This window comes from Balaenoptera musculus, chromosome 17 (assembly GCF_009873245.2).
Source record: "Balaenoptera musculus isolate JJ_BM4_2016_0621 chromosome 17, mBalMus1.pri.v3, whole genome shotgun sequence".
NCBI lineage: Eukaryota > Metazoa > Chordata > Mammalia > Artiodactyla > Balaenopteridae > Balaenoptera > Balaenoptera musculus.
In genome coordinates, this window is record NC_045801.1 from 4,728,445 (window position 1) to 4,741,456 (window position 13,012).

Genomic DNA, 13,012 nt, shown 5'->3' on the forward strand with positions numbered 1-13,012 from the left:
TGTCACAAGAAATCCAGATGCAGACAGCATCACTGTGCCACTGATGACACCAGGGGTGCAGACGTTTATGTTTCTGATCTACCATCCTTTCCACACGGCTTTTGTCCCCACAGCTGAAAGATGGCTGCTTAAACATTCACTACTGTTTTCTGTCTGTGCCAAGTCAGAAGACGAAGTCAGAGAAGGGACACACAACCCAAAGGTCATAAACCTGAGGCTTCTTCTTCCAAAGCTTTCTGGTTTGCTCCATCTGACAGTGTATGCTTTTCTCTCCATAACCAGGAGAGGGTCTTAAGATCTCTCCTGGCTGCGAGGGACTCCAGAGGGAGAGTATTTTTGAGTAGGCACACTGCTTTCCCTGACGAAGTCTGTTATTTATTTATTTATTTTTTGTAAGGAAGGAGGGAATTATGGATACTTAGCAGACAGTTTGCAGTATGAGCACCACACAGACCCTTCTGGATCAGCAGGGAGGTGGGGAGACAGGAATGAGGAGGGTCCTCAGAGTAAACATCAGTGGCATCTGACTGAATTATTATAATCGTTGCTTTGACACTGTTGAAGTATCCAGACAAGTTTTGCTAAAATATTAAAGTGGACTTTTCTTGAAAAAGTATCTCATCATTTGCTACTGAGACCAGTAAATTCCAACAAATGGATTGTAGTGGGTGGATACTGTGAGAACAGATGAATCAGTCTATGAGTGTGTAGTGAAAATATATTGGTCATTTCCTGGGTCTTTTTTTTTATTGTTGTTAATTTTCTGGAACATCAAGCCTCTCTTACTGGCAAGACTTCCTTTGTTTCCCTGCTAGGCCAGGGAGTTTCACCCCCAAATCAGTGGGTCTTCCACTTTCAGGTTGGGTTACACAGCCATTAACAGGCAGAGTTTAAGAATTCACCTTCTTAACCACTATGTTATATTGCCTCTGAAGACTCAAAGAAAGATGATGCTTTCCAGCCATATGGGCAAAGCCATATCATAGTAGAGCACTACATCTTGTGTCCGCCATTTTGTATTGTCATGCAGTATGTGCCCCAGGCATCTCTGAACCTTGTCCCACCCAGACCCTCACCTTTCCCCCAGCTTCACCCCAGCTGTGAGGTTGGAGGATAGATTGGGACGGTGTTTGGGGCAGGATGTCTATTTCACACACATCTTAGGTAATAGTAACACCAGTATTTTATCTTTAATGGAATACGGGGGTTGAGAATCATACCCAGGGCTTTCCATGCACTGCCCTGTTCACACCTCATGACAGTTCTGTGAGGTCATTACAGGTGTCATCACCCATGAGGAAAGGGGCTCAGAGAAGGAAAGTCACCTTTCCACAAACACAGTGATTTGTCTTTTAGGTAATGTCAAATGTCCCTGGGTCCCAGAGTGGTGGTTTCATAATATGTCTGATATAAAAGTGGTTATGACAAAATGCCATAGATCTCTGTATTCCCATTATAGAATAGGATTTCTAGTTTTATTAGTATTAAAAGAATGGCTTGTGGATTCTGAGTCACTCACACAGTTTTAGATGTTGGGATTGGATTGTATATACCCGTGGTTTGAGGGAATTCCTGTTATTGGAATTTTCATTCATTCATACATTCCTCTGGCACTAAATGAATGTCAACTGTGTGTCAGAACCATGTTAGTTGCTGGAAATACAAAGATGAATAGGGTGTGGCTTCTCCTCCAGCAGCTGGTGGTGATGGATATCTCTATAATCAACTGAGAACTAATATTTATGGATGCTTTTCTCTCCTTAGTACAGCGCTCTTAGTAAGAGCTGTAAGGGACACAGAAGTGAAAAGTATCATTCTTGTTCTCACTGTGTTTTTGAGAAAACAGAGGGAAATACATTAGTGATCTGAATGAGTGGGGTTGGGCTTCTGGGGATAAAAAAGGTGATGGGGAAATTGAGGTGAGCTTATGAAGGTTGAAGCACCAGGCTTTGCCTCCCCCAAAATAAAAGCTTGATTTTAGTCAAATGGTCCTGCATTTTAATCCCTAAACTTCCCATTAACTAGCTGTATGCCTATAGGAAAATTAATTAACCTTTCTGAGTTACAGTTTGTCTGTTGCTAACATAGGGATAACCATTCCTGTCTACTTTGTCGTGAGGAGGGAATTTGAAAGCCTCTATGCGTTAATTTACTATTACTGCTGTAATACATTGGCACAAACGTAGTGGCTTAACACAACACAAATTTATTATCTAACAATTCTGGAGGTCAGAAGTCTGAAATGAGTCTCCCTGGGCTAAAATCAGAATGTTGGCAGGACTGCATTCCTTTGTGGAGGCTCCAGGGGAGATTCTGTGTCCTTATCTTTTCCAGCTCCTACAGGCTGCCCACATTCCTTGGCTGGTGGCCCCTTCCCTCTTCCCAGCCAGCAATGGACGATAGAGTCTTTCTCACGTTGCATTGCTTGGTCACTCCCTTTTCTGCTTCCGTCTTTCACTTAGAAGAAGCCTGGTGAATACATTGGGCACACCCAGGTAATCCAGAATAATCTCCTCATTTCTTTTTTTTTTTTAACTTATTAAAACTTTATTGATCCACTTATTGGCATTATTTTAACTTTTAAACAACATATCAGAAAAATCAATGGGGATATTCCCATTTAAAAATTTTGTGTTGCACATTTTTCCATTATTAAGTATTCTTCAAAATCATAATTTTTATTGACTAATATGTCATCATATGAGTGTACAACCATTTATTTAACTATTTCTTTGTTCTGATTTTTCATTATTATAAAATCACACACACACACTTTCAAAGTCAGATTCCTAGGATAGAACTATTGAGTCAAGGAAAATAAACATATTTGAGGTTCTTGCCAAATTGCTTTCCAGAAAGGCTGTCGTGATTTTTCATTTCTACCAACAGTGTAGAAAAGTACAGCTCTCATTGTACTTAAAATACTTTTTTTGTTGATTAGCAACTGTAATTCCATCAGCAACCTTAATTCTTTTTTCACAGGTTCTGAAGATTAGGATGTAGATATCTTTGGAAGGGACGTTATTCTACCTGCCACATTAGGTAAAGGGCATAGTTCAGTGGATGGAAGCTATAGAGGATGACTATTTTATTATCACTTCCCAAAAGGGGTTCTGTGGAAATCTAGACTCTTCAAACATACCAGCACATTTTCTGAAGTTTTCCACTTCCTGGTCTTAACTTCTCCGTTCCTTCTGACTGGTACTCATCCCCCGTATTCTCCTACCACTTGTTCGTTCTCCAAGGATTTGAGCCAACTGCTCCCTTGTTCATGGTGTCTTCCTTGAGTCACCACAGCTGGAAAAAGGTGGCTTTAAGATGGTTAAAGGATATCTATTTGAAGCAATAAGGTTATTCTAGGAGATGCGCTAACATTATTTACCAAATATGTGAACTCGGACAAATTCCTTCATCTCTAGGGTTAGTTTTCTAATTTGAAGATGGAAGTCATGGTAAGTGCATCACAGATTTTCTGAAGGGATCAAACAGTATCATGTATATCATATATGACATGGTTTATGAATTTATGACCTGGCAGGACCTTCATGTCAGACAAAAGGGAATTGCTAAAGGGGTTTAAACATTCTGTGTAATCAAGCCAGAAGCCAAATGGACCAACCTAATTGAAACTTATTTCTTTCAACATATGCCTATAAAGCATCTGAAGTGCAAGATGACCAGTTCTTTGAAATAAGGTTCAGTAGCATCAGTGCTTTTAAAGAGCAAGAATTCAGACAGTGCTCTGGAGTTGGTTATAAAAGTGTTATAATTATGCAACAAAATGTGATTCCTATGAGATGTAACAGGCAAAAACAAATTAGTATTATTTCTGGAGTTAGAACCTCGTTGCCCTTTGCTAGCTTAATTACTTTAGCTAAGTAGTTAGATACTTCCAATGACTCAACGTCTTCTTTGGTTGACACTTGAGATGATGCTTTCTTTTACAAAGGCTTTATGGAGGGTCAAACTTCCATGCATACATGGAAGTTCCTAGAACAGATCCTAGCGCAGAGATGCTTAATAAATCTTGAGCATACCTGCAACTGCTTCCAGCACAGTCTGATAGAAAAGTGATACATAGCCTCTGGCAATGATTGACCTATTTTATGTTTGGAGAGGAAGCCGTTAGAATATTACAACTGCTGGTGGTGAAATTTGTGCCTCTTCCTTTGATGATGAAATTATTGAAATGCACTGGTCTTTTATTATGGAAACACAAAAAGTGACATCTTGTATTTAATATAAATTAGAGTTGGCCAATTATTGGCCCATGGAGATTTAGCCTGAAAATGTGCTTTATCTTGTCAACACAGCGCTTTATTGTTAACGCCGTGGCCGTGGTTGCTGCTGCTAATTGTTTTTGCTGTTGCTCTTGTCATTGTCATTGATTAATGAACCAACATTTAAAAATTTAAAGATGTTTTATTGAAAATCCAAATTTCTGTCTTCCCTTGAAAAACGGAAAGATCTAGCATCGCGTAGCCAACATTTCTGCACAGTGGTAATTCACTACTGCTAAGTGGCAGCTGTCTCCTGTAGACAGTGCAGGGACCTTCTACTCTGCCTCAGCCTCCCTCTCACAGACGACAGTGTCCGTGGTTATTTGTTGTTGTGTTTCCCCTGTAAATATCATGATGGTAGTAAACGTCCTCTGTATAATGAGCCATTGCTCCCGTATGTGGAGACCCTATGGGGAGCCTGGATCTCTACCCTCCATACAGCAGTCACAAGGGCACAAATATGTTATGTTCCTGGGAACCTCCGGTCACATTTTCATCCATTGATCAATACATAAGCCTGTTTTAGGTGTGTTTCTGTTTAAAGGCATATATATATATATTTTCATCTGGTTCTGGTTCATTAACATTGAACTCACGACTGACAGCAGTGTAACTCATACCAGGACAAAGCCTGTCTGACACACTGTTTTCTGTGTGAGGCACGTCACAGCCTTCTTGCTTTTAGGACCACACTAGACAGCACTTTACCGCTACACTCAGAGGCCATTTTTTTTTAAAAATAAATTTATTAATTTTATTTATTTATTTTTGGCCGCGTTGGGTCTTCGTTGCTGCGCGTGGACTTTCTCTAGTTGCAGCGAGTGGGGGCTACTCTTTGTTGAGTTACGCAGGCTTCTTACTGCGGTGGCTTCTCTTGTTGCAGAACACAGGCTCTAGGCATGCGGGCTTCAGTAGTTGCAGCACGCGGGCTCAGTAGTTGCGGCTCACGGGCTCTAGAGCACAGCCTCAGTAGTTGTAGTGCAAGGGCTTAGTTGCTCCGCGGCATGTGGGATCTTCCCGGACCAGGGCTCGAACCCGTGTCCCCTGCATTGGCAGGTGGATTCTCAACCACTGCGCCACCAGGGAAGTCCAGAGGCCATTTTAAATATCAAAAATAAGCTCCAACCAAAAAGCCTGCTTTCTCTAGACAAAGGACCAGGGAAGAAGCAGCCTAGCAAGACAGAAAAATTTTGACAATAGTAGTTCTACCCTAGCCAAGCAACACAGGAAAAACAGTGGCTTCACCTCCACCCACACCAGCAAAGGCCAAGTGGGAGCCTAGATGTCCACCACTGCCAAGCTGTAACAAGCCACAGCTTCCCCCCACCTGGCAAGAGCAGGTCTGCAGTAGGGAGCTAGATTTTCACTACTAGTGGGTGGTGACGAGAACTCCACCTAGCCTGGTTTACGTGGAGACCCTCTGGGGAGCCTGGATCTCTACCCCGACATAGCAGTCACAAAGGCACAGATATCCCCAAGAGATCTTTGACAGAGTTTCAAAAGCAATTCTATAAAGTCTTTCCAATAAACGGTCCTGAAGCAACTAGACATCCACAGGCCAAAAGAAAACAAAAGAAAAATGCAACTTAAATCTCAGTCCTCATGTAAAAATTAACTCAAAGTCAATCACAGACTTAAATGCAAAATATAAAACTTTTAAGGAAAAAAAAATAGAGGAAAGTTTTGGGATCCAGAGCTAAGCAGAGAGTTTTTTTAAACTGGACACTAAAAGCGTGATCCATAAAAAAAATTGATAAATTCAACTTCGTCAAGATTAAAAACTTTTGTTCTGTAAAATGTGTTACAGAGGGGATTAAAAGATGAGCTACAGGGAGAGGTATATGTGGTATACGAGGCAAAAAAGAAAATGCAGAAAACTCACCATCATGTCTTTCCTTGGACCTTGAGGTCCCTAGACTGTTTGCTTTCTTTTTCACCTTTAAGAATCTTCTTTTGTTTGTTTTCTATATACTGTCTAGAGTTTTTAGTTATACTTAGTGGGGATAGAAAAAAGTATGTCTACTCCATTTTTCCTGGAAGCAGAAGTCATGACAAGTCCCTTTTTTTTTTTTAAATCCTCATTCTACCGATACAAGAACAAGTTCAGAGAAGTTGTGTGATGTACTCAAAGTCACACAGCTCTCAAATGATGTCACCCACGCTACATGAGTGCCGTGCCAGTGCTCTTTGCTCTACATCTCCTTGGATCACCATATACACATAGACATGTCAACAGAAACATTCTCCAAGTGCATTCACAATGCAGCAGAGTCCATAGCAAAATAGCTCCCAGCTGTGAGTTCAGTGAGCCACGAGAGACTGATGTGTTCATGGTCTATTTTACTTCTATTTCACTTTGTTTTATTCGCCTTCTATTACACAATGGGTTTGAAATCATTGGAAGGGGAGAACAATTACGAGGCCAGAAATGTTCCCAAATGCTTGCAAACAAAAGGATCATTGATTGCAAAGCACAGAACTTCAAAAAGTGCTTCTGCACATGTGGCAAAAGAAGACAGCTGAGAGACTTTGCTGACAGTGTGAGAACCTGCACGATATTCTGAAATGACCGAATCTGTAAATGCAGGTGACATAATAAAAACAAAGGCACAGAAATACACTGGTAAAAATGTTTGTCAATATCCCCAGGATTAGCAGTTCAGCTGCCCTGTTTCTAAAGGAAATGTTTGTCTGTGTTGCAACATGATAGCAATTCAATTTGTGTATGGATTGTCCACCGTGCATTAAACTTCCTATTTTTCTGTAAAATGGACTTTTCTGACTGAAGAAAAATCACACCCCTAATGTACCTGTGCCATATGACCTATCTTTTCCTTTTTCCTATTTCCGTCACTACCAACCTCTTATGTGTTTCATATGATCTCAGGTGTCTTCAGCTTGGCCCATCCCATCCCTTTGCCACTATGCTAACAAAATAAATCTCTCTTTGATGCTAGATGATCATGCATGTCGTCCAGAAGCTTTCCTGGTTCCCTACAATCTTCAGGATTAAGGCTAGGTATTTTTAGCAGCAGTCAACAATAAGAAATCTGATATTCAGCAGCCTGTCCTCTGTTCTTTTCTTAGGTATTATCAGATCCGAGTGACCTTGAAGGTGTCCTCAAGGATCCCCCACAGACTGAGTGCCTCCATCCTTGGGCAGACAGGTGAGCAGGAGGATGGCAGCGGGGTACTTGTTCCCCACTGGGAAGCCTTCATTTGTCACTGCAAGCCAGGGCTTAGCAGAGTGCTAGATACATAAAGGCACTCAGTAAATCATTGTTGAATGTTGAATGAGTGGGTTTTGGAAATGGAGACCCAGTGTTGCTTTGGCCATGTGTGTACGTTATTGCAAGGGGGACCTGGCTGAAGGCAAAAACAAACAAACAAACACTCTCCCAGGAGCAGCTGGCATCTGAGGATAAACCTGGCTGTGGAGGTTGGCTAAAGTCAAGTCAGGGAGGAAGAGGAAGGGAAATGGCATCCAGCAGATAGGTAAGAAGAAACCTGTTGTTTAAGAGAATTTGACAATCATCTAGGTATAGGGGACTGAGTCAGCAGGCAGGTGTGGTAGCACTTTCTGTGCACAGCAAGGAGTCAACGCAACACTCCTAGGGAAGAAGGATTGCCAAGAACAATCCAGGTTCTAACCTTGGAGAAGCTGGAGTATTAGTAGGTATCCAGGGCTCCCAGCAGGTTCAGTGTAATAGTGTTGAGTCTGAAATATAGAACTTATTACATAAAAAATACGGCTAGGCATCAAGATTATATTATAGCAGAAATATTTTCATTAGTAAATTTGGGAGAATGTATAGGTCAGCCAGACCTGAAGAAGAAGAAGAAACACTTCGGGATGGAAGAGGAAGTATGGAGATAAAAAGACAGAACTAGGTAAAATCTGCTTAACTTTCACTGTACAAGGTAGCCAAGAACATTATAGAAATCAAATCCAGCAGAGTAAGAGCTCCACTCATAGCTACACTTCCAAAAATTTATCTGGAGTTGCCCTGGCAATTAGACCACCCCATTGTTGACAATGATATTATGGTGAGTAAAACTGCATGCAGTTGAATAACCACAAAGTGGGAGTGTAGATGTGGTGACCTGTTTAGCTCCACCTGGGAGGAGGAGTGGGAGATTCGGGGCAGAGTAGGCTACTTGGACCATGCAAGGGACAATCAGGGGAGGCCGATGGTTTATGGGCAACAGGTTGACTCAAGCCTGTGATACAGAAAGAGAAAGATACTGGAGACCACCGGCTCCTCCCCTGACTCTGGAAAGAGTTAAGCATTAAGTAGTAGTCAAGTCTCCACATTTCCAAGGAGGTCCTCCTCTTCCACTCTTCACTCTACTCCTCTCTCCAGGGAATAAATCAGGCATCTAAGACTGGTGGTCACTCCCTCTCCTATGTGCATTCAGGACGCCTGCAATTCCCCACTGTACTACCACCTGTGTCATGCCCCTTCCCCAACCCAGCTTCTGCCAGAAGAAGGTTCATGGAGGTGAATGAGACAGTAGATTTGAACCCAAATCTTGCAGGAACTAGTCGTGTGATCCCAGGCGTTAACAACTTGAGCTTCATTTCCTCACCTGAAACATGAGGACAAATATCCATCCTCTGTAGGGCTTTGTCTTAGACATTATAGCTCTAATTTTGTTTATTTGGGTCCTCTCTCTTTTCTTCTTGGTGAGCCTGGCCAGAGGTTTGTCAGTTTTGTTTACCCTTTCAAAGAACCAGTTCTTGGTTTTACCGATTCTTTTTCTGCTGTTTTTTAAATCTCTATTTATTTCCTCTCTGATCTTTATTATCTCTTTCCTTCTGCTGACTTTAGGTTTTGTTTGTTCTTCTTTTTCTAATTCTTTTAGGTGATGGGTTAGGTTGTGTATTTGAGATTTTTCTTGTTTCTTAAAGAAGGCTTGTATCACTGTGAACTTTCCTCTAAGAACTGCTTTTGCTGCAACCCATAGATTTTATATGGTTGTGCGTCTTGGAGATTATAAATGAAAAGGGCGTTTTATATTTTACAGAGATTATTAAGGTAAATGTCCCAGGTCAGGAACTGGCACAAAGTAAGTGTCCAATCAGTCTGACATGTGAGTGGTCACCTGATCAGGGGTTTGAGGCTGGGTTCTGGTCTCAGGGACAAGGCTGGACCTGGAAGTCAGGTGGGGCAGATGCCCAGCTGACTTGATGGATGCCATCCCCAGGTCCCCGACAAAGAACTCTGCTTCTTCTCTTGACTGTGTAGCTCAAGAGCTCAGTCCCCGTCTCTGGCTGAGCTGTCTCTTGGAGCTGAGAGGCCCAGCTGTGAGGATCAGAGGACTGCCGGGCGTCCAACAGCTGGCAGAGCCCAGCAAGCAGCTTGGGGAAAGGAGGACTCCTCCTGGTGCTGCACAGAGACAAAAAAAAAGAAAAATGAAATGCAGTTTGGGGAAAACAAGGCTATTTTCTTCTTTGGTCTAGTTTGACATGGGGATAATTGTGGTCCACTTGGTAGGCCCTTGAGTTGACATGAGTATGGTATTTAGAACAGAAGGCCCACGTGGAGGTCAGCAGTAATTACAGTAGGGATGGCCCCATGGGTGAGGAATAGATAGTGTTTGCGATTTCTTCCTCATGGTGAATTTTCCAGTTTTAGTGCTTTCAGTTAGACATTGCCTCGTTACAAAGCACTCCGAAGCTTAGTGGCTCAAAACAACAATTTATTCTTGATGTTTTGAGTTGGCTGGGCTCAGCCAGGTCATTTGTGCGCTGCTTTCAGCTGGGATCTCAGTGGAGGACAGATTACCCACGATCATAACATCAGACGTGTCTTCACACACATCTGATCCCTCGGTTGAGGTGGCTGAACCACCTAAGGGAACGGTCCAGCTGTTGGATGTCCAACTTCTTCTGTGGTAGCTCAGGTCACCAAGGGAAAGAAAGTGGAAGATTCCAGGTCTCTTAAGGGCTAGGCTGGGAAATGGCACAGGGTCTGTCCTCCACATTCCACTGGTCAAGGCCAATTGCAAGGCCAGTCCAGCTTCAAGACAGGAGTGGAATATTCTCCAACCCTTCATGGAGCAACTTCTGTATGTACAGCAAAGGGAGAATGTTTCAGCAGTCATATTTACATCCAATCACCCAGACATATTTCCCGTTACCTGCATGTAGTTCTCAGTAAAAAAGAAAAAAATATATATGTTTAGTCGAGTACTGATATATTGAGAAATCACCAGAAGGAGTCAAAACACTTGATGTCTTTGACACTTATTAGTTGAGTGATCTTATTGGGACAAATCATTTAATTTGTTTTTCTGGTTGCATTTATCTCTAAAACAGAAATGGGAAAAGCTTTCTCTGTCTAAAGAGGCAGAATTCAGGAGTGGTGGAGGCCACACATTCCGAACTTTCTGGGTTCAAATCCTGCTTCCGACTCTTCTCAGCCATGTGGATTTAGGAAAGTTATTTTAGCCAATTTGGTTTTTTGGGTTCTTCACCTATAAAGTGGGGCTGGTAGGAGGTCACTACCTCATAGGTTTATGTTAAGGTTTTTTTTTTTTTTTTTTTTTAAAGGAATTCCTTTATTTTTATGGCTGTGTTGGGTCTTCGTTTCTGTGCGAGGCTTTCTCTAGTTGCGGCCAGCGGGGGGCCACTCTTCATCGCGGTGCGCGGGCCTCTCGCTATCGCGGCCTCTCCTGTTGCGGAGCACAGGCTCCAGATGCGCAGGCTCAGTAGTTGTGGCTCACGGGCCTAGTTACTCCGCGGCATGTGGGATCTTCCCAGACCAGGGCTCGAACCCGTGTCCCCTTCATTGGCAGGCAGATTCTCAACCGCTGCGCCACCAGGGAAGCCCGATAGTTCCTTCTTGTCTGAGGTAGCGACATATCTTGTAGAATAGACTAGGACAGGCTCTGAGCTTGCACTAGGTAAGAGCAGTCCTCCCCTGGGCATTCTAGAAAGATCACCACATTACAGAAGGGACATGTGTGTGAACAGGTGACTATACCCCAACTGTAACAGTGCATCACATCTGCTCATGGCACTTGGTGCTGGACATAAATGGAGCTACTTCTCTGTAGATGTGGAAGAGTGGGTGATTCGGGCCAGTGGTCAGTACGACTCTAAAGGCCACTGGGTCTTGGTCATCACCCAAAATAGAAAAGTATACATTGTAGGTGATCCTCTAATGGTTCACTGACACCAGGATATCCCTGGTCTGTTCCAAAACTTTTCAGATTCCTCCTGTAAGCCAAAGTCCTGGGTGCCAAGAGATACAGAGATGAATGATGGTCAGTGAAAATATAAGGGTTAAGGTATTCCAGGAAGAGAAACCAGAAGTAAGAAATTAAAAAAAGTTTGTGATTCTGCTTGCTTCAAAGGCTTACATTTTGTGGGTCTCACAGATTTGTTCTCTCTTTTCTTCTGAGTTCAGGGTTACAGGTAATTGGCATGTCTGCATCTGTGAATGAATGTTACGGATACTTAGCCTTGGCTATTTCCTTCCACCAAAATGATGCTATTTAATAGATTTTGCAGTTCTTCCTATCTGGAGATGTTAAAAAAAATATTATTTTCCCTTAGAGGGATGATCACTTAAGGGAAAATAGGGGGAGGGGGAGGGATACTGCTTAAGCCGATTGAGGCTGTGCTAGGTGATTCGGCACAAACAGGCATCTGCTAGTCACCGCTCATCAAAGCAGGAGAAAGGGTGAGCAGTAAATTGTGGAAACGTGTAAAAATTGCCATGATTAGTTTTAGTAATGTTTTGAGAGGTAATTTCCCTTTCCATTAAGCAGAAGCTTTTAAGAGTTTCACCGTGTTAAGGGGTGGGGAGAGACATTTATTCTTCAAATGAATCAAACTAACTTCTTTTCAGGGTCCATTAAAGTACCCCTACTTATCAAATATGCTTGTTTTCATGGCGGATATTAAGCAGGTAAAACACTCCCGCTCCCAGGCTCTGCGTGCCCACCTGGGGCCGGAGGAGAGTGCCGCTCAGGGCTGTCAGGAAGGATGTGCCTGGGTGAGCCCAGGCTTGAAGGATGCTCTCCCCTCTGCTCCTTGCAGCGGTCCCCTGAGAGACACCGAAGCCAGGGCCCCTCACCTTGGACTCCCAGTGCAAGCTGGGAATCTGCTCTGCCAGCTGGTCCGGTGACCCAGCTCCCCGGGGGTCCAAGTCAGAATTGTTGCCTATCCTTTGTCCTTGAGATCAAATCTTAAAGTCTGCTTGACCTCCAAGGTTCTCCTTTGGGAAGCTCTCTTCAGTCTCTTGTACCATGGTTCATGCCTCTCTGCCTCTGCTTTTGCTTTTAATGCCTATCCCTCCCTTCCTCACCCTTTCACCCCGCTAGCCCACTAGGCTGGCAGAAAGGATTTATGCCGGTTCTCCGAGGGTGATCCCTTGCCCCTGGCAGAATTGCTCATGCCCTGTCTGAACATCCTCTTCACTACCTGTACGCACACAGCACGTGCCCCTCACCCATTTGTGTGCTTCTCCTGCCCCTTTGCTCTCAGTACCTGCACCTGGGACTTTGCTTTGGAGGACCGCCCCAGGCTCCCAGAAGCACTCTGCCCAAGATCTGAACTTGCCTGGGAGTTTGAAGCCCACCGTCCCCCATCCCCTCCCCCCCCCAACCCCTGCCATGAACCAGTGATTATTAGCGCAGGGATACAGAAGCCCATCTCCTGTCTTACGATGGGACAGACTGAGATGTAGCTCACCCTCCAGAGCCCCCTGCAGGATCAGGCT

General features: G+C 43.4%; 1 protein-coding gene across 1 annotated transcript in view; it reads left to right on the forward strand.

The window, feature by feature from the left end:
* Nucleotides 1-13,012, forward strand: part of FAM135B (family with sequence similarity 135 member B) — a 174,657-nt gene that overhangs the window by 33,572 nt on the left and 128,073 nt on the right. The window contains exon 2 of the mRNA XM_036829855.1: nt 7,368-7,447. Coding sequence (XP_036685750.1) covers nt 7,368-7,447 — 80 coding nt within the window. The remainder of the gene's footprint in view (nt 1-7,367; nt 7,448-13,012) is intronic.